This window comes from Gopherus evgoodei, chromosome 18 (genome assembly GCF_007399415.2).
Source record: "Gopherus evgoodei ecotype Sinaloan lineage chromosome 18, rGopEvg1_v1.p, whole genome shotgun sequence".
Classification (NCBI taxonomy): domain Eukaryota; kingdom Metazoa; phylum Chordata; order Testudines; family Testudinidae; genus Gopherus; species Gopherus evgoodei.
The window spans coordinates 2,726,668-2,752,186 of record NC_044339.1 but is presented as its reverse complement, the minus strand read 5'-3'; the positions used below and the strand labels follow the sequence as shown (position 1 = coordinate 2,752,186).

Genomic DNA, 25,519 nt, shown 5'->3' with positions numbered 1-25,519 from the left:
CTGAGCGTGACCCTGGATGTGGCACTGGGGTTGAAGAGCTCACTGCCCTCCTCTCCTGGTACAGCCCTGTGAGAGCCACCCGTGGCCGGTACTCGGCCGCGCTGCACTCACCGCATTGATCCCCGAGAGCTGCTGCGACAGCTGCAGCACAATGGCAATGAGGATCGGCTGCTGGTACAAAGGGGAGCGGAAGAGCTCCAGTATTGTGACCTTCTTCTCCCTCATCATCTGCCGGCTCTCTTCCTTCATCTCCTGCAGGTCGCTGCTGACGTCCGTTGTCCCTCTGAGCTTCTTCAGCACTGAGGGGAAGGACGTGGAGAGGTGAGGAGCGCTGAAGGGCGCAGGCCCCGCAGGGCCTTTCCCCAGGCAGGGGCGGCCAACTCACCACTCTTGGCTTTGTTCTCCTCGTTGCGATTGATAAGGAGGAACCGGGGGCTCTCGGGGGCGAAGGGCAGGATGATACATTGCAGCAAGGAAGGGATAAAGGTGAAGCCCAGCAGGAGCGGCCAGAGTGACTCATTCCCCATGATCAAGTCCATCCCAAAGACCTGTGCAGAGACAGCGAGTTTAGCCCTTCCTGCAGTCGCGGCGGTAACAGTCAGGGCATAAGGCCAGATTCTCTAGTCCAGCGTATCACAGGCCACTTAGCACCCGCCCATTAAACCCAACAACCGATGGGCCCTAGTGGGGTCAGCGGCAGGGACTGAACCTGGCATGTCTGGATTTGAAACTGTGCGCCTCCTGCCTGAGCGAAAGGAGCAGGCCTAGGTCTGGAGGCAGCAGCAGATTCAAACCTCATTAGGTAGGCCAGCAGGGAGAGAAAGCCAAACTGCGTTAGAGACAATACTGCCCCACCAGCTCCCGCGCCTCCCGCCTGAGCGATGCCATGAATGCAGGAACCATAGACAATCAGACACGGGATACAGCAGGTCACATGTGACTGCAGAGCCAGCATGAGAACCTGGGAACCACAGCACCAGCACCACAGCCCTAGGCCTCGATCTCTTGCCCTCTCTGTGCGCAGCCACTAGAGAACATCACAGGCCAAGCCAGCACACAGGGCAGCACCAGATCCCAGTCTCTCTAGAGGAGCCAGACCACACAGGATAATTGAGCATCCTCAGTCCCCATGGATACCACACCACAAGGAGATGACATGTACCTCATGAGCACCAAACCTAGATCTGCCCATTATACAGGAGCACCTCAAGAACAGGGCCCCATTGTATTAGATGCTGCACAGACACCCCCCAGTAAGTGCACAGTCGAGTCACGGGGACAGTCACTATAACCATTCTACAGGTGAGGAACAAGCACAGAGAGATTACAAGACTTTCCCAAGACACAGAGCAACTCACTAGCAGAGCTCAAAACGGAACCCAGAGCTCCTGAATCCCAGTCGAGAGCCCTGGCCCCAGATCACCCTTTGTCGCTCAAAGCACCTCAAACAGCGCCAATCAATATTCATAAAAAGCTCACCGACTGGTCAATGCAACATTAAAAACAAAGGCAGGAAACCAGATGAATTCTTGAGAAATGGACCATTTGTCAGCATACCAGTGCAGCAGCAGGTGCCTTGGAGAACAACTCACCTGTGCGATGAGGATGCCCACGACTATGCCGAGCTGGTGGAACGTTCCAAGAGCCCCTCTCAGCGCCGTGGGAGACACCTCACCCACATACATGGGCACAAAACCAGTGGTGAGGCCAGAATACAACCCGACGATGAAGCGGCCCAGGATCAGCATCTCGAAGGAATATGCCACCTTGGAGAACCCCATCAGGATGGCTGCCAGGAAGGCGAGACTGTTTGACATCAGCATGGAGTTCCGTCTGGGGAGGCAAAGACAGGGAGGTCAGGGCCAGCAGCAGGGCAGCTGTACCAGTGCTGCATCCAAAGGGCACTGGGATAATCACATAAGCCCAAAGTTTAGTTCTTGGTAGAAAGAAGAGAGGAAGGTTTCCAAAGCCTAATCGTGGAAAGAGAATCAGTGACCCAGGCAACAGGTGCAGAACATGTGAACAAGAAACCAAGTGGAATGAAGTAGTTGAAAATGAAACACACACAGCCGTTTCCAGTGTCCAAGCTGCATGAAATACAAAAAAAATGTATAAACAAAGTAAGGATGGGTGAAAACTCTACTTGGTTTTCAAATCCTTTGTTGCAATGATCTGAGGCTAGGGTTGCCAACTTCCTACTCGCACAAAACTGAACACCCTTGCCCTGCCCCTCCCCTGGGCTCCATGCTGAGGTGGGGGGTTGGGGTGTGGGAGGAGTATATAGGCTGTGGGCTGGGCCTGTGGGTTATAGGGTGGGGCCAAAAATGAGGGGTTCAGGGTGCGGGAGGGGGCTCTAGGCTGGGACAGGGGTGCGAGGGCTCTGACTGGGGGTGCAAACTCTGGGGTGGGAATGGGGATGAGGGGTTTGGGGTGCAGGAGGGTACTCTGGGCTGGGACTGAGGGGTTCGGAGGGCAGAGCTGGGGCAGTGGATAAGGAGTTTGGGGTGCAGGAGGGTACTCTGGGCTGGGATTGAGGGGTTCGGAGGGCAGAGCTGGGGCAGTGGATAAGGAGTTTGGGGTGCAGGAGGGTACTCTGGGCTAGGACTGAGGGGTTCAGAGGGCGGGAGGGGGGGGATCAAGGCTGGGGCAGGAGTGGGAGTGGGAGGGAGTGCAGGCTCCGGGTGGTGCTTATCTCAAGCAGCTCCCAGAAGCAGTGGCATGTCCCGCCTCTGACTCTCATGCTGAGGCACGGCCAAGTGGCTCCTCATGCTGCCCCATCCACAGGCGCTGCCCCTGCAGCTCCCATTAGCCGCAGTTCCTGGCAAACGGGAGCTGCAGGGGCAGCGCTTGGGTGGAGCCCCCTGGCTGCCCCTACCTGTAGGAGATGGAGAGGGGACATGCCGCTGCTTCCAGGAGCCACGTGGAGGCTAGCAGGGAGCCCACCAGCCCCGCCGTTCAGTGCCACCAGCTGGACAGTCACTTGCCCAGCCAGCGGTGCTGACTGGAGCCACCAGGATTGCTTTTCAACTTGGTGTTCAATGCAAAAACCAGACACCTGGTCACCCTATCTGAGGCCAGAGCCACACACCAAACAAGGCCTAACACCGGCGTGGGGTAATGATTAAGCTCATGAGCCTTCACACAAAGTATGAGCAAAATGCTCCAAGTAGCTGTGATGAATGGAGACACTGGGTATGGTCATGAAGGGAGAGATGAAGTTCTCCTTTGACAGCAAGCGGCAACCTTAGGACCCAAGCACAGTAAGAACATAAGAATGGCCCTACTTGGTCAGACCAGTGGCCAGTGCCAGGTGCTCCAGAGGGAATGAACAGAACAGGGAATCATCCAGTGGTCCATCCCCTGTCACCCATTCCCAGATTCTGGCAAACAGAGGCTAGGCACACCATCCCTGCCCAGCCTGGCTAAGACCTATGAATTTATCTAGTTCTTTTTTTGAACCCTGTTATGGTCTTGGCCATCATACCATCCTCTGGCAAGGAGTTCCACAGGTTGACTGTGTGTTGTGTGAAGAAATATTTCCTTTTATTTGTTTTAAACCTTCTGCCTATTAATTTCATTTGGTGACCCCTAGTTCTTGTGTTATGAGAAGTATCTACTTTCTCAACGCAGCTTTGTTTGACAGGAGTGTGCACACAGAGCTGGAGAAACCAATAGAAAAATTCTATGGGACATGGAGATTACACACATTTGGCCTGTGTGGATAGAATTCTGCACTAAAGCAGCCCCGGCTCCAGGGTCCCATCTTCTCAGAAGGGTGAGTGGGGTCGAGCTACCCGAGTGCAGCTTGGTGGTTTTATGGGCAAAGCCATGTCTTAGGACTCGAGAGCTGTGCTCTGTTCCTGCCTCTCTGAAGCTGTGGATAAGTCAATGAACTCTGCTGTCCCTCAGGACCCACTCTGTAGTGCCCACTGTCTGCCGGGCATATTCCAGACATCGAGAAGGATGGCCCTTGCTCTAGAGATAGAGGAAACGGAACAGCCACAGGCAGGATACACAAATCATCTCAGTTCAAGGTAGGCAGCACAGCTGAGGAGGGACTGAAACACAGCAGAGCAGAGGCCTTGTGGATGAGCTCATGGAGTTGGTCCCATGCATGGTGGGGCATGATGGAAAAGGCAGAGGCGCCTGGGGGGGAGCTGACAGAGGTAAGCAAGCCTGGGAATGCTGGTGGAGTGCGGGGAGGGAGGATGAGGTGGCAGGGGCAGAGTTATGTAGTGACAAGAAGCTTAGATCTGATGAGGAGCCAGTGGAGGGATTTCAAGAGGATTCCGATGTGATGAAATTAACAGATAAGGAAGAGGATTTAAGAGACTGCCTTTTATGGAGGTGATGGGTGTGCGCGCTTGGGAGGCTAGAGGACAACAGTATGGGAGGCAGGGTGGGGGGGATAACGGTATCGGCCTACCACTTGGGGGAGCTGATTGAGATGTACCCAAATACTAAGGTGAAAGGCCCCCACCAGCCCCAGGATGGAAAGAACAGTTCCAGCACGCATGGTACTTACCGGCCAAAGCGATTGACAAACAGCCCAACGGAGAAGGAGCCAACCATTCCCCCAACGGAGAATATGGCAACGGAGAGGGACCACAGGGTGGTGAGGGTGCCAGCGGTGATCGGCTCCTCATAGCGAGTTAGCCACGTCTGGTTGTAGAACTCTTCAATCACCTGCATCGGGGGTAGAGGAAAATCCAATCAGTTAGGGACAGACCCAGGTTCACCCTGCTCACAGGCTCCACGTGAAGCCTAGAGTCTCACTTCTCATCCATTATCTGCACAGATCCACCCACACTTGGTGCTGTAGCTTTCAAGATTTTTCATATTAAGCTCCTGCCCCAACCAGAGACTCCTTAATATGGGAAAGTCCTGCTACAATTAGCCAGATATTTATCTACCTACAGTTCTTATCCGGCTCTCCTCACTGTAGCAGCTGAGGATCTCACAATCCTTAATGTATTTATCCTCACACACCCCTGAGGCAGGGCAGCACTATTATCTCCATTGATCAGTGGGGAAACTGAGGCACATAATACAAGCAACTTGCCCAAGGTCACACAGGAAGGCTGTAGCAGAGCAGGGAATTGAACTGGAGTCCCCCAAGTCCCAGGCTAATATCCATAAGCACTCAACCATCCAGCCTCTCTCAAGCTCAGAGTTCCCAGACTTGGCAGCCAGATAGGGCCGTCCTTAGGCATATACAACTGCGTAGGGCACCCAAAAATTTGGGACACCCCTGGGTCTTAAGTGTCCACCCTCCTGCCTCTTTCTATCCCTGTTCTGACCCTTCCTGCAGGTTCCAACAGCTGGCTGCTGCAGCTTGGGGAGTCTTCCTCCGGAGGGGATCTAGTGACTTAGGCCTTGGCTACACTTGCCAGTTACAGTGCAATAAAGCCTCCCAGAGCGCTGTACCTCACTCCCCGTCCACCCTGGCAAGGCACGTACAGTACTGCTGGTACTCCATCTCCCCGAGAGGAATAACAGCTCTTGCGTATTGGCTGCTGCTCCAGTGTAAACGGGGAGCAATGCACTGACAGACCTCCGGAAACGCCCCATAATCCTTTTAACTGAAGCGTTCTCTCTTGTTTTGTTGTGCACTCCGGAGGAGGTGCCCTTTCAAAGCTCCTCTGCGGGCTGCTCATCAAAAAACCAAACACAGCTCCTGTTTGCTTTGAATGAGTGAGAGGCAGGCAGGGGGGCCCCATTTGGAGTACCTACAGCTAACGTTTGCTTGAAGAGAGAGGCGGGGGGGGGGTGTCTATGAGAAAAAAAGAAACAGCTGCTGTTTGCTTTCACTGGGGGGAGGGAGGGAGGGGGGTCTGAACTTACAAGGCAGCGTGCTGACACTCTCAGCACTCCAAAACCCCCCTCTTGCTCCCCCCATGCTCCGTCACACTCCCCCCCATTTGAAAAGCACGTTGCAGTCACTTGAATGCTGCGATAGCTGCCCATAATGCACTGCTCCCAATGCTGCTGCAAATGTGGCCACGCCAGTGTGCTATCAGCTGTCAGTGTGGACAGACTTCAGCGCTTTCCCTGCTCAGCTGCACGAAGGTGGGTTTAACTCACAGCGCTGTACAGCTGCAAGTGTAGCCAGGCCCTTAGGTGGGAAAAGCCTCCAGCCTGCCAGGCCTATCAGCACAACAGCAACCCTGTTGAAGAGCCATTCAAGGGGTAATGAAGCCATTTCACAGGCATTTGCCAACCCCGGGGTTTCTGAATTTACTGACACAACCAGTTGTGCGTCACTATAATATTTACTCAGAACAGTAACCTGAGTTTAAAATTTTTCATCAGTGTGTTGCTGAAGATTATAAAATCACATCTCTAAAAAATCCTTGCACAGAGTTTTAGATACACAATCTGAGTATTCATCTTTAGCTAGGATCTCCAGACGTAGTTTTTTAAATAAATCCTTCAAAAGACCCCCCTGATCTAAAATACATTTTAATTTTCATGACTATAGTACAAAAAGTTGCTTCCAAAGTCTTCCTGGCCATCCCGTTTTCCCTTCTCTCCTGTTAAAGAGAGCCCTTAAAAGGACAACACCCCTTTCCTTCCAGATAGCTGGACAAATTAATTTCTTTCCTTACTTAAAACTAGTTCATCAAATAGTCAGAAGAGAACCCTCCAGCAAAATCATACCTTAGTAAGATATAAAATCCTTTATTGTTCCTAAAATCTTTGGAAACATTTTTTAAAGTTGGTGAAATTTCATAACCATATCTATTGTTACAGTGATCACAAAGTAAATTAGTGCTCCCTTTTTCTAAAAGCAATGAACATTGTTATGAACACACTAAACCTCTGTAACTGATTACTTTAAAATAATGTCTTTGTTTCAGTGAGATAAATACACCTCTACCCCGATATAACACAAATTTGGATATAATGTGGCAATGCAGTGCTCCGGAGGGTGGGGTGGAGGGGCAGGAGGGGCTTTGTGCTCCAGCAGATCAAAGCAAGTTCAATATAACGTGGTTTCACCTAAAATGCGGTAAGATTTTTTGGCTCCCAAGGACAGCGTTATATTGGGGTAGAGGTGTATGTAGTAATCTGGAATGATGATTCTATGAAGGCTAAAGAGTACATTTAAAATATAAAATCAGCTTAAAAATACTGATTAAGAAAATGTAAAACAGAAGAGCTGTATCATGTATTCCATAATATTTAATGTTGTATTCAGTAGGACAGCTGACTTGCCCTCAGTGTAAAGTTTTTGCAAATAAATCTCTGACAAACTTCAGGGCAGATCAAAAAACCTGTGACTGACATTTTTTATTCCCAAATTTCATGGTTTTAATTAGGTACCCTCTGCATGTCCAGTCTTCACCATCTGGCATGCAGTGGAAAACGTGCCACTTTCTTTAGAAAGAAATTGCAGAAAAGTGTTTTTTTTCAAATGTCATTTGCTTCATTTGGGTTCAGGGATTGGCTGGAAGGGGGTGAGCAGGGAGGGGGAAGGAACAGAGGAGGGAGACGGGGAGAAGGTGGGGCCTGGGCAGAGCAGGGTGGGGTATGGGCAGGGTCACAGGCAGAAGAGGTGGGCTGGGGAGCTAGCCTCCCCAAGCAGCAGCTTCACCCTCTGCCCATGACAGCAGATAAGAGAGGGTCGGCTCCGCACACCCAGCACATGTTGCAGTGTCCTTAGGCAAGGGCCATATTCACAGAGCCGAATGCACCGGTGCCGGTGGTGCCATGCATTCTGCATGAGGGAGATAGAGGGGTCTCTGCAAGGAACTGTGACTCTCTGCCACCATGAGGTGGCCATGGTATCTTTAGGTGCTTGGTCCCTCCCCTGGGCTGCAAGCCCAGGCTGCCGTCAGGCATAGGGGCACCAGTTTAAGAATACTGTGTAAGGCCCCATAAATCCTAAGGACGGCCCTGCAGCCAGACCCAGGAATATGCCAAAGCCAAATGCAGTGCTTTCCAAATGGAGCAAATAACTTAGCTCCTTTGTTATCTCCAACACTGAATCGATACCCCAGCCCGTGGCTGCATGTCAGATGAGACACATGGCAATTTTCACAAGAGTTGGGGCGGTGAACCTGGCAGCCCCTTTTTGGGTAACTGTCTTCTGCCTCTTTAAATTCCCCCTTCCATTTCAACTGGAGACAAAATTCTCCTTGCCATGTTGTGTTACTGGGTGCTGTTACCATGCTCCTCCCCACAAATGGCTGCATCTCAGTGGAGAGTGAAGCGACCACTGCATCCATAGTCTGTACAGATACTATGGTAATGTGTGCCAGTGCAGGAACCTCAGAGACACAGACCAGACACAATGTGCTGCGATCCTCTGGGAACACATTATAGCACTGCAAAGTATTATTACTCCCGCTACTTAGATGAACCACTGTGCCTACCCTTGAGCCTACTCCTGCTCAGTGACAGAAGCAAGGAACTCTCCCGGGCTGTTAATTTACTGTCCAGGCACTAGGGCTGTCCCTTTCCTCCCATCCCCATGGACACTCTGTTCCAGTTTGGATTTCATCTGCAGTGACAAATGCCACAAATTCCCAGGCCTCACCTAAAGGCTACTTCGCTTCCCCCCATACTTGGGCCATATGCCTCAGTCACATGGCTTGGCTCGTGTCTTCCTCAGTCACAAGCTGCTGCGTCACAGAGCTCACCCCCTTGTTGGCACGAGGCTGGAGTGTCTTTTTAAACCAATGACACTTTTCCTCCACTAGATGGGAATCACCAAACCCGTCCCCACAGGTCAGGCCAGCAGCAAGTTGATAACATTCCCATAGCTCACTGGGAGGAAACTGCCTGCAAAGAAATGTAGCCAGACAAGTTGTGACCTCACCCTAGTGACAGTGAACAAAACCACAGGACCTCTGAAATTGCCTCCTTGCTGTGCCTGTGGGGAAGGAGAGGCTCCCCCCAGGCCAGAACCAGGCAGAAATGTGAATGCAGAGAAAGGAGATGTTTACTAATCGGAAGGTGAATCGCGCAGGGGTCTGCATGGCAGAATGTGAAATCTCAGGGAGTCTCTTGGGTGGGTGGAGCAAGGACCCTCAGGAGGAGAGAGAAGGGCAAGTTGCCCAACACTTGGCAGAATGTTGATCAATTACATCCCTGATCCTGAGGAGAGTGAAGTGGGGCAGATGGTCAACGTGCTGGGAGTGGGGGGAGGGTGGCATGGGATCTCTAGGTTTGGCTAAACACCTTGAGTTGCTTTGCTGGTTCTCTCCATCATTTTATTTTTTAAACGTATGTTTGCCGTCCCGAGGCTGGGGCCTTGCGTACCTGGTTGATTTGATGGAGGGCAAAAACCATGACTTACAAAAAAAAACTACAAGTGGATTTCTAAATCCTGACAGCCCGGGTGCCCGCTGCCAGTGCCTCTGTGATTACTACTTTTCACAGCTTCCCTCCCACCCCACCCCAATCAGTTCCCCTACAGAATTTTCCACACTGCAAAAGGGAAAAGAAAAACTTTTAAAAAGAGGAAACTGTGTTTGTGGAACTACAAAGATTGCCAGTGGGACTCTGAGGCAGGCACGGCCAATGTGACGACTGGTCATTTTTGAAGTAGATTAGATTTCAAATTGCCTGTGTCCCTTTAAAAATCAGACTGAAAATGTCAGAAACTGGATTTTATTGCTCTTCTCAGACAGAGGGAAAGAAAACACTCCCCAAAGGGACCAAATTTGATTCCAACAAGATGACACTGGATCCATCACTGGATTTCAACCTACACAGATATTTCTTCTGACAGTGCCATACCAGCTGAAAAACAGGGTTCTAAGGGAAGTACAGGTGCAGATTTATGTGCAAGAGCCTGTTTCATTATCTCATGTTCACAATCTCCCCTTCCAAACATAGAATTGTACTTATTCATTATGGACCTTATCCAATGCTCCCGTCGACTTCAATGGACTCTGTGTAATTGCAAATAGATTGCAAAAGGCCAGCTCGGAAATAGTTTCCTTCTCTCCCACCTCTGGCAAGGTCTGAGTTCAGATTCTGCGCTTCGCCTCCTGCAGCTGCCAAGGTAGCTAATCTGCAAACAGTTTAAGGCATGGGAGGAACGCATGTGCTGTTCTAGTTCTGCTCAGATCTGGCAGAAGAGACATTATCAATACTTTGGAGAAAGAATTTAGAGGAAAACTGATGTAATCTGAAATCCCAGTGACCTCTGACCTGCCTCAGAGCTTGGGCTACTCCAAACCCTGCTGTCACGTTAGGAGGAAGAGCAGAAGACACCAACTGACTGATCTATTAAAGAGTGCGGCGTGATACTTCACACAAGGCATGGGGAAACGTACTGCAGTGGCAATCCAGCACTCCCTGCTGGGAGGTTGGGGGTGGGTTATGAACTGGTTCAAGTTTGGCAGAAAATAGTGCAGGATGTGGGGGTAGGGAGGGGATAGAGTTTGGTGCAGCAAGTGAGAACACAAGGGGTGTCCTTGCTGTGTCAAGGAAGGGAAAGGGGGAAACAGAGATCTGAGCACAGGTACAGCTGGCTGGGAAGGTCTCCCCAGCCCTCACAAACATTTGTGACGGAAAATTTGTTTCTGAAATTTGGGGTGTTTGTAAAGAACCAGATTTTGTTTAAAATCAAAACCTTTCAGTTGCCAATCTCATCCCCCACAGAATTTCCCCCCACTGAGATACTCCATTTTTATTGAAAATATTTTGGGTTTTCCCCTCAATGAGATTTTCTGTTTTGTTAAAAGCCATTTTCCAAGCAGAAAAATGATTCAATGAAAAACGTTCTACCCAAGCCCTCACTGCCGCTGCTTGTGAGAGCAGGATCAGCTGCTTTGACTGCACAATGTCAACGGCAGAGACCTTCCCCTACATATTTGGCAAATACTTAGTCCAGCCTGTATTGACACCCCTCCCCCCCACGTCCCAAGGAATTAAGTAGAAGCTGTTTCAGCAATGTGTGGGGGGGGGGCGGGGAAGGAGGAGGAGAGAGGAGGGGGATCTTAAAGTGACAGCACAGCAGCTATTCATCCCCCACTGTTTGCCCTGAAGATCTTCTGCAAGGATGGATTTTTTTGGCTCTCCTCCAGCACAACATAGGTTTTTGGAAACCTGAGGGCCAGATCCTCAGCTGGGATAAGTCAACATTACTCCATTTGTACCACTGAAGCTACCCCATGAAATCCAGCCAATTACAACTGGTGGAGCAACACTGGTTTACACTAGCTGAATATCCCACTTAACTGTTCCAGGTGTGAAGGGTCTCTGCTGCTGGAGCTCCATCACCACCTGACTGGTTCTCTAGATGTAGATCAGCAGCTCTGCTCCACCAGCTATTTTACTCAGACTATTAGCTACAATACCTGTCATCCCAGGCTGGTGTTCCCTGGAGAGCAGGGACAATGCTTAGGTTTGCCAACCCTGCCAGCCCAAGTTCCCAGGCTGTCCCGAAATCGAGAGGGTCATTTTAAAGAGCAGCAGTTCTCATTTAGTCTCCCTGTTTCTAGCGCTCACCCTACCCTTGCAGGCTGCCTGGTGAGTCAGGTTCTGTAACCAGCTAAGCTTTGCTGCTGCATTGCTGAAGCATGGGGGTGTCTTTATGGGCACAGCAGTGCCAGGAAACCAAATTGCTGCAGCCGTTGTCGTCTTGACCATTGTTCTATGGTCAAAACAAGCTCATCAGGAGCTTGGGCAACTATGTGTGCAGGGCGTAACACAGGCCAGCAGCTCCCAAGGGTAGCCCAGAGGCTGAAATCTTTGAACACAGCTTGGTGAATAAGGTGCTGGTGGAAGGGGGTGGCCCAAGGGCCCTGCAGCCCAGAGGCCTGTTCACAGGGCCCATTAGCAGGGTTTGAAACCCAAGACCTTCAGCACTGATCTCCACCTCTTGAGCCAACAAAGCAACTCCATTGGTTGGCAGCTGTCATCAGCTATTGCCCTCTAGCAGCCCAGCCCCTGGGGCAGAAGGGTGGGCACAACCCACACTTTGCCAGTGAGTTACATAAGCTTGTGCCATGCTCTGTCCAGGGGGTTCAGCCCCAGTCTCTTCAGGTGAGAGGGGGCTTCAGTCTCCACAGCCCCTTAAACTCTTGGCCAGCAATGATGCTAGGTATGTCCTGGGGGTATCTGTCCAGGAGGGATTTGCTCGTTCACTCCCCAGCCATCACCAATAACAACGATCATATGCTAGCAGCTCAGGCAATATTCACACCGACTGGCTCCATATCCCAACCCCAAACTGTCCAACAGCCTGACCAGGTCACTGATGGGGACTCGGGCTGGCCAGGTTACTGGTACTTTGCACCTCCTCGCCTCCCAACAGCTCACATTGAACAGCATCAAGGCCAGCCACGGAGAAGAAAAGTGACAAAGTTCATGCCCCACCACCTCATCCCTGGAGTGCAATGGAACGACCTGGCACAAACACTCCCTTCAGTGCCCACCGAAGGGGGAAGGCAGTAGAGAGACCCTGTCCCATGCCTAGGGAAGAGGAGTGAGCCTAGCTGCACCTGGACCCCGTAGGCTGGAACCAGCGAACAGCCAGAGCCAGGCTGCTCACAGGGAAATGGCTATTGAGAGCCCAAGCAGCTGGGAGGCCCCTCAGCAAACTGCTGCTGCTGCTCCACATCCCCCCCTCTCCCTGACACAGCCCTGACCTCTCCTCTCCCTCTCCCCAGTGGTCCCCTAGCAACAGGGGATCACTCCCAGCTCCTTCTCCCCCAGCTCCACTTGCCAATCCCCCTCAGCGCTATCTCCCCTACCCCCCCCCTCGGCACTGGACCACAGCACAACCCCTCCCAGCTAGCCTGCCTCCCGCACACCGCAGCAGGCCTGTGAAGTCTCCTGTTCCACAATGCACCCTCAGAACTGAGCTGAGCCCAGCCAGCAGGGCTGGTCAAGGTTGGCTATACAGGGAAGTGGCTTGGACACTGGCTCTGCAGATAATTTAGAGAGTCAGGACACAAAGAAACCCAGGAGGGTAATTAATGTTCATGGGTTTGATTAAATCCTGCTTCCCTCCTTCCTCACAGGGCAGCATTTAACCCCCAAATGCATCATTTAAATCAAAACCAGCCAAACCCTCTTCATAAGGAATGTATTACTCAGACTTCCACTGGCCCTTTGTGCACACCTCCAGGGGATCATGCCTGGCCTGGTGGGGACACACTCCCCCCCCCCCCTCCACAAAGTAGCATGGACGGGCTATGGGGAATGCTCCCAATATAACCTCCCTGTACGCCCTGCCAAGGCCTGGGTAACCTACTGGGGATTCACTTCTCAAATGCATCCCTTTGTGTGTAAGGGCTTTTACTTTATCGTCACAGGGTCAAACAACCACTCCATCAGCTGCCAGGCTCACCAATGACCTGGAAGAAAACAAAACCGCCACAATAGTTTGCAGATAATAAATCGACAAGTGATAAATAATGAAGAGTACAGGTCACTTACCAAGCAATCTAGAATCATCTGGGTGCAAGTCAAATATGTATTTTTATCTGGCTAAATGCAAATGTCTGCATCCAGGAACAAAGAATGCAGGCCCTACATAAGGGATGGGGAATTCTATCCTGAAAAGCAATAACTCAGATTTGGAGGTTATGGGGAATAAACCACTGTGGGGCAGGGGGATTTCTGCTGAGACCCCAGGTTTCTACAATCCAGCCTAGGCTTCCTCACACCTTTCCCCGTGCAGAGTACCAGATGTGATTATTTCTAACAGTTGGGCTGCAGGTGCCCTTGGGCTGGAAGGAGCAAAGGCCTCCTGGGGGCAGGGTAGGGCCCAAACTTTCTTGCTTAGGGTCTCTTCGCTGCAGCTGTAAGCCTGAGAGCTCTTACCTGTCACGGCCATGCACAACAGCAGTGGATTTAGTGACAGCCCCCCCCAAATGCAGGACAAATCTCATCTGTCAACCTGCCCGAGTCCTGGCTGGTGGCTCCCTGCATGCTGTGACCGGTGGCCCCACGTCACTCCCAGAAGCGGCTGGCTGCTGGCATGTCCTTGCATGCTCTGTGCGGCCCCCCCCCAGGGGCACACAGAGACATGCCAGCAGCAGCGCAGCAGGACTGAGATGGGACCCACGCTGCCTCCCCCTCTCCACGCTTCACCAGTCCAGGAAGCAGTCCCTGCGGGGTGTGTGTGTCCATGTGTTGCTTTCTCTCCCCCCCCTCCCCCCCGCCCTGAGCGCCAACTCTGCAGCACCCATTGGCTGGGAACTGTGGGCAATGGGAGCTGTGGGGGTGGCCCCCATGGGCAGCTGCACACAGAGATCCCCTGTCTCCCCTACACCCTCCACCTAGGAGCCGCTGCCAGAGGGGTGCGCTGGTTAGTTGGGAGCTGCACTGCCCAAAGTAAGCCACCCCCTGACCCTTCCTGCACCCCAACCTCCTGCTCCAGCCCAGAGCTGGCACCAAACTTCCACCTAGAGCCCACACCTCTCACCCCCTCCCATATCCCAATCCCAGCCCAAAGCCTGCACCCTGAATCCAAGCTTCCTCCCAGAGCCTGACCCCTGCACCCCCTCCCCCAATCAAGGTACCTCACTTGATTTTCATTTACTTCTTACTACTTATAAGATAGGAGGAGGGAAAAAAGAATGAAAACAGGGGGAGATGAGAATGTTTTTCTTGGTTAGGTCCTGGAGGGCCCTGAAAAATGAAGCTGTGCACAGGGTCCCACTAACTCTAAATATGCCACAACAGCCTTTCAGCGCAGGCACCTCCACTCTGGCTGGTAATCTGCCCTCTTTGCAATGAGCCCTCCAGAGCCTTCCCACAATTCCTCTCATGTGCCCAACAGGACGAACAAGTTTGGCAAGAATCAGAGCAGCTCAGCTTGCTGCAGCATGGAGAACTATGGGGTGCACCCCCAAGTCCCAGCGACACACACGAGGGATTGCAGCACCAGCGAGGACTCAGTAACTCCCGTAGGGCTGTGCAGCAGGGCTGCTCTGGCTCTCTCCTTTGCAGCCATGCCCTCCCTCTACTGTGGCTCTGCAGGACAGGGAAGGCTGCTCCTCTGCTCAGTGGGGATGGATCTGCAGCCAACACCACCACAGACTCAGTGCTCTTGGTGAACACTGAGCATCCTGGGCTGCCACTGACTTCACTGGCTCTTCAGCATCTCACTGGATTAAACCCCTCGTGCAGAATCACTCTGTTTAGCTGCATCACCGAATAGTGATTCTAGTGCTCAGCCAGCATTTTTGCCTCTTCAGAGAATTGTGCAAACACTAGCTCTGCTCTTGCAAGACTGTAGCCTACCCCTTGATGTCAAAGGGGTTAACCCCCCCAAAACAAGATTTCTGGCTCACAACTGTACTTTGCAAGAATGTTTTTCATTGCAACATGCAGTCTAATTAGCTAGATAATCCATTTTCACCTCAAATGAATATGGATCAAGTCATTACAAATTTCAATACTGTTTACAAAGATTAGAAAGTTTTTAAAAGAAGCTTTTTTTTTTAACCTCTTTGAGCTGTTTCAGAGTAACAAATGGTAATTCAAATGGTGCCACTGGCCTGCTGATCCCTCCTGCAATAGGTTTAATATTCCTGCAGCACAAATTCTACCTCTGCATTTTTTAATTATTTGGGATTGTACACAGATGCTTTGATGTTTTAATTCTCTCCATGGCCCTGGAATGCCTGGTCCTTTTCAAGTTGACCGGCTGCAGTCAGTTCAAGGCTTGTCTTTTGTCTGCCTTAGGGCAGCAGGTGTGATCATCAGGGTGGGGGTGGATTGTCCTTCATGTTGGGGCCCTGAAAACAGTCTGGCATCTGGGAGAAACATGTTGGAGCTTTTTCTACAAGTCTCTTGAATCTCCAGCGTGCACATTAGATACCAGAATGAAACAGTGATAGGTAGGATTTTCAAAGTCACCTAAGTGAATTAGTTCCCAGCTCCTGTTGACTGTCAATAGGGCTTTGTCACTAGGCACCAAACACACAAAGGTGTCAGAACCCCACCCGACCCTTGGGTGATGATCCACTCAGAGCAGAACCCCATCCTGGTTTCTTTGGCATTACCTCCCCTCCACCCCCACTTCAGGGCACTCTCCCCCTGGTCTCCTCATCTGTCTCCTAGGCATCTTCTCCCAGGCTCCAGTCCCCAACACTTGTAGTGTCCTGCACTAGGGAATACAAGTAACCCTGCTGAAGCTATTGGGAGTTAGCTGTATTCTGCTAGGAGATCATTAGGTACCTTAGCGCTGCACTTCCCCACTGATTCCACCCTCGCTCACCCCAGGAAGAATCAGGAGTGACTCCAGTGAATTAATGGAACTCCATTAGAAGTGTGAGTGAAAGCCCAGTATTTCCGACACTGGTATTGGCTACCCTGCCCCTGCGAGCTAGCTAGGAAGGGAGGTTGGGCAGCCCTCAAGGACAGCAGGTTAAATGGAATCAGGTTTTAGAGCTGGGGCAGTTTGGTTTTTGTTAAGGTCCAGACTCCAGAGAAACATTTTTCACACCTCAATAACCATAAGTTATCAATTAAGATTTTGGGGTCCATTCAAAAGCATCTGGTGGTCCGGATTTGGCTCAGGCTCTGCCTATTGACTACGATCCCTTTTCACAGGGAGTCTCTTCCCACCCTGGTTGCAATAATCTCAGCATGAGGATGCAGAGCTGCGGTATGACTCAGCTGGCCAAACACTCAGACAGCTGATCTAAAAGAGCAGCACAGGGAGGGAGCAGACAAGAAGGAACATGGAGGAGGGTAAGAGTGGCCAATAAAGTGTAGGTAATACCCATTATCAGCACCTGTGCAGTTGGAGAGATCAGGTTCCCTGCGGGCAGAACCAAAGGCTGTCAAAACTCCCCCTGCTTCAGAGCAGCTAAGATTGTCTTTATCCCAGCCCAAAGGCATCACAACAGCAGGACCTATAATCTAGGCAATGCTCAGTGGTGTCCAGACCTGCTCTGAGCCAGCACAAAAACTCCTGAATCCCATCTATATTACAGGCTCCTCCATCACTGTCCCCAACGGAGGTGGGAGGGTCCCAGAATCCAAATATCAAATTGAACAGCCCCTTAGCCTGAGCACCATGAGCAGAGGCGACATGTGTGTGGGGGCAGGCGGGGGGTGGAGGAGAGATGTGTAGTGTCACATGCTCCTTAAGATTTGCTGCCTGGTTTGTACTGAACATGCTCAGTAACACTGCTGAAGCCAGCTGCCCTCCCTGCTCCCCCTAGTCACAGGCATGGGTCCTCTCTGCCCATGAGCCTGAGTCAACTGGCATGGACTGGCCCGGGTGTCTAACTGCAATGTAAACATACCTTTAGAAAAGGGTCCCAGATCCAAGTCCTGAGTCTGAACTAATTTGGGAATGCTCAGATCTGCATTGCTGGGGCCTCTCTCATTAGTCATGAGACAAGGTCAGTTTATGTAATAACTTCCCCAGAATTCTTTAACAAAACAGTAAACAAAGAGGAAACTTTAATGCTCCTGGGAACAGCTAAATAACTGCTTAATAAATCTCATTAGAATCAGTAAGCTGCTAACAGGATGTGCTATTTTAGCTGAGCTTGGAGTGGGGAGGTGTGGTGGGTAGTATGTGTAGGTGTGTGTGTGTTTTCATGTGTGGAGTTGTTTTGGAGTGTGCAAGTATTCACATATTGTGTTGCAGCATGCGAGTGTTGTGTTACAATGATGGCTGCATTACTCTGCATGTATGCACCTGCATGGCAGTTTGTTTCCATGTGTGGTGGTGTGCTGCAGTTTGAGAGGTGTCATGTTGTGGAGTGTGCAATGGATGCATGCTGTGTGGGTGTGTGCTTTGTGTAGGTCTGCCGGTGTGAGGATGCACTGCAAAAGAAACGGGGGGCAGTATGAGTACAGCAGAGGAGCTTTGTACTTAGACCAAGCCTTTCACCCTTACCTTCTGCGGGGCATTGATGACTCCAGTATTATAGCCAAACTGCAGGGAGCCCAGCACTGCTCCTCCCACTGCCAGCATCAAGCGAGCCGTCATCTGCTTCAAGAGAAACAACATGCAATCAAGTTGGGAAACACTCTTCTCTCCAATGCAGGACTGTGAGGGCAGCCCCCCGATACAGGGCACCCACCTGGCTCCTGACCTGAACCATTGTAGGATCCAACCAAACAGCAGCTGTGCACGTACAAGACTTGTACACCCGTCCCTGTCCCCTTCCCATCTGCAATGAGCCAGGAGAATTAGGGCTCATCTTTTCCTGGCTCCCAGCATATCCGCTACTGAGCAAGAGGCTGAGCAGAGCAGCCCTTCCCCAGCTTTCTCCCTACACAGAAAAGTAGCTCCTCGTGGAGAGGCTTGCAGATCAGGGCATGGTGTAGCTCTTTGTGAATTAAAAAATCCAAAGTCCACCCATGCAAACTCACAAGCTGCAGTGGAGTTGCACTGATTTACATGAAAAGCCAGGTTTGGCCCACTGAGTTAATATCCCATAAGGTTATCCCTTGTTAGCATTTCATGACTTGTTCCATCAATGCATTTATCGATTAAATCCACCCATTTTCTAAAGCAGAGTGTCTGACCAGATCTTTCAGGGGTTAATATATACATGTACACCTCTATCTCAATAAAACTCAACCCGATATAACACGGTAAAGCAGTGCTCGGGGGAGGAGGCCTGGCTGTACACAGGACTGGCGCTAGTTTTTCACGCCCTAGGTGCACGGCCATTTCGCCGCCCCGTGCGCCGCTCCCACGGAGCTGCCGCAACCATTTCTGCGGCGGGTCTGTTGGTCCCTGGCTCCGGTGGATCAACGGACCCTCCGCAGGCATGACTGCGGCAGGTCCACCGGAGCCACCTGCCGCCCCCCCCCCCCCCCCCGAAAATCCTGGCGCCCTAGGCGATTGCCTAGTTTGCCTCAATGGAAGCGCCGTCCCTGGCTGTACAGTCCGGTGGATCAAAGCAAGTTCAATATAACGCAGTTTAACCTATAATGCGGTAAGATTTTTTGGCTCCTGAGGACAGCGTTATATCGAGGAAGAGGTGTATGTGTATGATATTAGGAAAAGCAGTTTCCTGGGAAAGATATGGTGCCTGAATCTCCTCTCACTTAAAAGGATACAGGCCTGAACGAAACAATCCAGGACCCTCAGCACATCTCAGATGGGAGCCCCAATCACCATACTGAGGCTGTGGTCCCTTCTTGGGGAGGCAGCAGGTTTCAGAGTTAAGATGGCTGGGGCTACTGTTTCAGGGTGTCTGCAGACTTAGGCAGGCATTAGTCATTTATTAATTGCAATTGCGCCAAGAAGCCCTTGTGATGGACCAGAATCCCACAGTGCTAGGTGCTGTACTAACAGAAAAGACAGTCCCTACCCCAAAGAGCTTACAATCTAAGGAAACTTGGGTCAAGTTTTCATGCTTTTCTTTCAATCCACAGAGGCTGATTTTTTTTTTTTTTAAATGTATGTTGAAATTTTGTGACTCCAGGTACTGGGCCATAGGCACGGGCCTGCCTTGCCCTTTAATCTGGGCATGCAGGGCAAGGTCTCTGTGCAGCTAACCAGTATCGCCGAGGTTTCCGTGACAGCCTTTTGTGCAGCTATGGCACAAGAGATGATGATGCACAATATCGATGAAGGCCTGATGACTAGGTTCAGCGGTGGCCTACAGGAACTGCATCACACCACTGAAAGTGTCATTGCTTGGCTACACTAGGCACATGCTAAATAAATAATAGTGATACTGTATTGACCTTCATGGAGTTACTCTGGCTTTAAGTTAAGTGTAGGCAAGATAAGAATCATGTATTGGCGTTCACTAGTTTAAATCTCTGCAAAGCTGATCACCACAAATCTACTGTGACAATGCACCCCATAATGGTTTACAGAAATATGCTTATGAGTGTAAATATGACATAATGGGAATGTTTTATGCTAGACATACCATGTAACATATCTTTGCAAAGCTTATGATCTACTGAGTGTGTTCATCCTATTTGTATGAACGTGTCATTCTTGTATCTGAAATTAGGAATATAAAATGCAACTCTGAGGCCCTATTGTAGTTATGCAAAGTGTGGGCCATTAATGGTTGTTTGGTATCTTGATGGCTCCCATTAAGCAGGACAATTGGTTGTAAATGGCTGTTTACTTGTATGTCTTCCTACATGTGCTGGCAAGTGGGTAATGAAGTCTTACAGTGACATGTGACCATGTCACCTGAACTGGAATTCATCCTTAACCTGGTGCTTTTCCATTTAGAAGGAGCGGTGGGAACCCAGAGAGGGACAAAGGATTCCTGCCTTGTGCCAAAGCTATATAAGGGAACGGAACAGAACAAAGGAGGCAGCAGTCATAAGAAATCCCTGAGCTACCACCTGAGCTGGAACAAGGGCTGTACCGGGGGAAAGGATTAGGCCTAGACCAGAAGGAGGCTAGTCTGTCAAAGCAGACTATTGGAACATCTGAGGGTGATATTTACCTGCATTTAGTCTCCTTCTGTATTAGGTGCTGACTTGCGTGTTTTATCTTATTTTGTTTGGTAATTTACTTTGTTCTGTCTGTTATGACTTGGAACCATGTATATCCTACTTTTTGTATTTAATAACATCACTTTTTAAACTTATTAACCCAGAGTATGTATTAACACCTGGAGGGGGGCAAACAGCTGTTCAAGCTTTATACAGAGTAAAATGGCTTTATTTGGGGTTGGATACCCAGATCCAATGGGGTTCAGAGTGCTGGAGGCAGGAGCACTTCTTAAGCAGTTTTCAGTTAAGCCTGCAGCTTGTGGGGGATGTGGTTCAGACCTGGGTCTGTGTTTGAGCCAGACATGCTTGCCTGCTGCAAACAAGGCAAGGTACTGAAGTCCCAAGCTGCTAGGGGTAGAGAGTGTCAGCACAGGCTGGTAACGGGACACCTCCATGAATGGCCCATTTATCCAGGCAGGAAAGTCACCAGCAGCTCAGCCTGGTGGCTGTACCTAGAAAACTGGATCCACTTTTCACAGGCTGGGCTGATCAGCTTTGGAATAGCCATGTGAAATTAAAGCCCCTTTGATTGCTTCACACCAGCTCACGGAAGCAATGCTGGTTTTGGTGGAAGCAGAGTTTGCTGAAACAGCAGTGCAGATTTGCCAAATCTCAGTGTGCCTTTGTTGGAGATCCCAAACCTTTAACCTGGGCCATGTGCATCTGACTAGGGGTAATGGGGCAATGATCCAGCTCCACCCCAACCCCTTTGTTGTACAGAGCCAGGACCGAGAGCCTGGTCACATGGGAAGATTCATTCTGAGAGTCACAATTAACTGCAATTACTTCTCTGCTCAGGAAGGACTTGCAGAGGTCAGACCATGACTGAGCCCTGTGCACTAGCCATTGGCTCCTCCTCTGTCTTAACCACAGCAACTCTGCTCTACAGCATCTACCAATCTTGGCTCCCCAGACACTAGCACATGCCCCCTGCCTGCTTACATCACCCCTGCTGTCCTGGAATGATCCCTCTGGGCCCTTACTCATGTCAAAATCCTCCTTTAAACTGCCTCCTTCATTAACCCCTCCACAGGGGGGTTCAGCAAGCCACACAGCTCAGATCCCTCATCTTTTCCCCTCGGCAGCCCGGCTTCAGGAGCCCTTTCCTGTGCAGCTCTTGGCTTAGCCACCTGCCTGGGCTCTGCATCTCTCCCCGCAGCTCAGTTGGAAGCAAAACCTCCTTCCTTGGCCAGGTCCCCTAGTTCAGTCACAAGTGGTCATCCAATCGCTGTGTGAAGTCCTCTGGCCTGTATTACACAAGAGGTCCAACTAGGTTATCCTAACAGTCCCTTCTAGCTGTATGATCTGGGAGCCTATGTAAAGGGAAACTGACAAGGCAGAGTAAAATGCAAAAGGTTAACAAAGGGTGTGAATGGTGAAAAGTATGTTGCAGGCCAGCCACCAGTAGCTTTGCCCTGCTCAGGTGACAGATGAGCACAGTGGCTGGAGTATGCCAGCACATTTGGCCCTGCATTTGGAGGGTGCTCTCAGTTGTGACGCAACAGATGGGGAGAAGGGGGATGTGTTTTGTTTTAAGACTCAGGCCCTCCTCTGTCAGACAGCTTCCCCTGGATTTCAGAGGGGCTTAGGGCTAAGGAAAGAAACACTGCATGATTGTCGCAGAGCTCCAAGCACCACTTTTTGACACAGGGCCAGTTTTGCCAACTGCATAAAGAAGCCAGGCTCTAGGTGTCAGTGGCCAGCCGGTGGCAGGGGTATCAGCTAGTGTAAAGATATCAGAGCTGGGTTATGTGCCAATTACTCTTCCCCCAGCCTGGCACAAGAGGCACAAAGAGTAATTTAGTGGGGAGGGACAGGACTGAGTTCCAACCTGCAACCCCAGTCTACAGCTGATATAAGGTCCATATGCTGCTGGCATAAATTAGCGCAGGCCCTAGGCTGCTCTAACTCATACAGGAGCATGCAGGCTGGCTTTCAAAAAATCAAGGAACAGAAGCTAGCATCAAGAAGACCAGTACAAGTTCCAAGGCACACAAGTCCACAAGACTGTGCCCCACTGGGGATGTCTGTCTGCACAGGGGTGAATTTCACCCTGTGGAAGTACTGGTAATGGTTACTGTATCCCTTCCAGTTAAGGGAAGCCAGGTTCTACAGCCTGACATCATAAGGACCGGAGATACTGGACACTGCGAGAAGTGAATAGCTCTGGGTACAGCTAGCCCTCAAGCCCAGCTGATCAGAGCTCCCCAGGAGCCATCTCCCCAAACACACTGAGGGACAAGGACATACACCCAAAGGGCTGTGGAGGGGAGGGGGGGAATGAAGAGGACACTGAGCCGACATATGAAGTCAACTTTGGTGGCTCTGGACAAAGGTCTCACTTGAGTTGGGTCACCAGCTGCCTGCACCAGAGACTAACGAGGAAGGGGTGGCACATGTGAGTACACACACACACCCCATTTGTGATGCATGGGGCAAGTGTAGAGTGGGATTCAGGCAGAAGCAGAGGTTTTCAGAAAGGTTTACAATGATTCCTTTAGCTGCTCACATTGTTCCTGTTTCTCATGGGCGCTTTGCTGAGCGTATGTAGAAAGGGGCCACATCCTGTCTGCACAGGTTCAGAGGGGAAAGAAATCCTCTTTCCCAGCAATACATGCTCCCCCTTCCCACCTCACACTCCCAAGTGCCAGGCATGGCATCCAGCCACCACACCTGCTGACACTCATGCTCCTGCAGCACATACAACCAGCGCTAGTGCTACTCTCTGAAGTGGTGTGTCCCTTAAAAGGCATGAAACCAACGAACCCGAGAATCCCAGCAGGCAAAGGCTGAGCACCCACGGTGTTACCTGCTGCCTCTCTGCTAACAAGAGACCATTGAACAGGAGGCTTTGTGTGTGTGACTATGTTTACTGTCTACTATGTAAAACTCTTCTTTAAAGAAGGCACAAGGTGGGGCCCATTGTGGTTAATACAGTTGCACCCTCAAGTTCCAGTAAGGATCTGGCCCCATTATGCTGGGTAATGCACAAACCACCACGTGCTCCCATCCACACTGAACTATCATGTGGTAGGATGGCTCTGGGTCTGGCCTTGCCACCTGGCTAGCTTTTGTACTGCCTTGCTCATTTCATTTTTTGACTGGCAATGTGCCAGGTTTTTTGGGTGATACCCACAGTGATCATGAAACTGCTTGCCATGCACATCATATGGCTGGGAGCCTGGCTGGCACCCTGGTCCCTCCGTGGGCCTGGCACCAATGGGAGTTTTGACATTGACTTAAATGCAAGTAGGACCAAGCCCTACAGTGGATGGGGCCAAATTGGGCTAATCAAAAGAAATAAGCCATTCCCACTGGCCAGCCCCACAGCATTTCAGCCTTTTTTGGCCATAGCTTGGTTTTAATGCAGCTCTTAGACACACTCGTTTATCTCGTGTGCATGAAGCCTCTGACTCCAGTCCTGAAAGCTGCTCCCTGTGGATTGATCGTAGTGGTCCCTGCCATCCTTAGCAGTATGGCAAGATCAGGGCCTGTCTTTTTACAACCTGTGGCTGGTTTGGAAGAAGCAGAAAACATGGGTTGCCTTGTATGCCTCAGACAGGCCTAGAGGTGGCTGGACAGCTGTGGAGCAGCCCCCTCTGTGCCAGCTCCCTCTCATCAGTGATTCAATCCAACTCCCAGTTAATCCAATGGGAATCTTTCCCAGCAAACCAGCACTTGATGGAGCTGGACCAGACTGGTGCTGCAGAGCCTGGCATTTTTCAGCAGATCTCAAGGCAGCACTGAACGAAGCCTGATCCCTGGAGCATGGGTCAGTATCAGCACAGCACACAGTGGATCTGCAGCACAGCAAGGCTAACTTGCCCAAGGTCACAGGAAGCAAGTGGCAGGATGTCAATGAGTGTCCTCCTCTCACATGCCCCACTGGCCTCAGGGCAGGCTTGAAAGCAGCCCTGCTGTTCGCCCTCTTGAACCATCAGTGACCAAAAGGTTTTGTGACCAAAAATACCCCTCCTTGGGTCAGGTTTAACATCAAGTCATCTGAACAAAAGAGCTCCATGTCCTAAATTCAAGACTACAAAAGTTTCTCTTCCAACTCCAGCCTTCCTGCCCGGGGCCATTCCTGCTTTGCCAGGCCAGACTCTTTTCTTTCTTACAGCTGTGGCATCTGCCTTCTCTGGCTTCCAGGCTCAAATCTATCCCTAGTTAAGGGTCTCCTGCAGGAGCTGCTGACTGCTTTCCACAGCTTCCTTTAGTTCTCTCTCAAGATTGCATCAACCCCTTTCCCTATCTGCAGTTTCCTGCTGCTCCTTATAGGGTAATCACCTGATCCCTGGCACAGGTGTGCCTGCCTCCTAACTAGGATTGGCTAGCCAGGCTTCTAGCCCTTAAAGCGTCAAGCCATCCTGTTACACAAACCAGGAACAGATTCCTGAAGTTACAACTCCCTTTCCCATACTCTGTCCAACAGACAGCACTCCTTTCTGCACAGCTGATTTCCCAAGGCTATTTTGCCTAAATCACTGACACACCATGACCACACAGAACAGCTTCCCCCTACGAAAGCTACAGTGCTTCATCATCGTGGACATGAAAAGCAGCTTGTGTTTGAACATCACCTAACACCGTTATAAAATGATTTTATTTTTTTTTAAAAGGCCAGTAGTCACAGCCTTATGTAAAGCACGCAAATCATCCCCTGTCCCCTTAAAGAAAGGGCCAAGAGGCAGACTCCTCTCCCCTGCTATCATGGAATCAGCTCCTACCAAACAGAAAGACTTTCCTTCTGCTCAGTGCTAGAGCAGAGCAGTTCACACCAGCCTGAAAGTCCAAGAATATTTCTAATTAGTCATCATGCTTTTGCACACCTTGAATGACCAGGCAACAATAAATGGATCTGCAGAATATTGTACCATGAAGCATTACGTCAATAAGATTGCACCACACTGTTTGCATAAAACTAATTATTTGTACAGTGAGCTTTTATGGAAGGAGACTGTAGCACAGGTCCTTGAGGGGTTTGAATGTCTGGTACAGTCAGGTACTGTACCTGTTCTCTCAAAAAAACTCTCATTTAAAGGGAATTTGATCCACACATGCTACTATAAATTCACCATTCAATGTGCTTTCTCCGATTACATTT

General features: G+C 50.5%; 1 protein-coding gene across 5 annotated transcripts in view; it reads right to left on the bottom strand.

The window, feature by feature from the left end:
- SLC2A1 (solute carrier family 2 member 1) overlaps positions 1-25,519 on the bottom strand; it is a 37,561-nt gene that overhangs the window by 5,401 nt on the left and 6,641 nt on the right. For 3 of the 5 annotated variants that reach the window (XM_030537568.1, XM_030537570.1, XM_030537567.1), the window contains exons 2-6: positions 17,831-17,923; positions 4,526-4,686; positions 1,593-1,833; positions 386-548; positions 112-299 (exon numbers count right to left, since the gene is read on the bottom strand). In XM_030537568.1, coding sequence (XP_030393428.1) covers positions 112-299; positions 386-548; positions 1,593-1,833; positions 4,526-4,686; positions 17,831-17,923 — 846 coding nt within the window. Of the gene's footprint in view, positions 1-111; positions 300-385; positions 549-1,592; positions 1,834-4,525; positions 4,687-17,830; positions 17,927-25,519 lie in introns of all 5 variants that reach the window. The other 2 variants (XM_030537569.1, XM_030537566.1) reach the window with 1 other exon arrangement.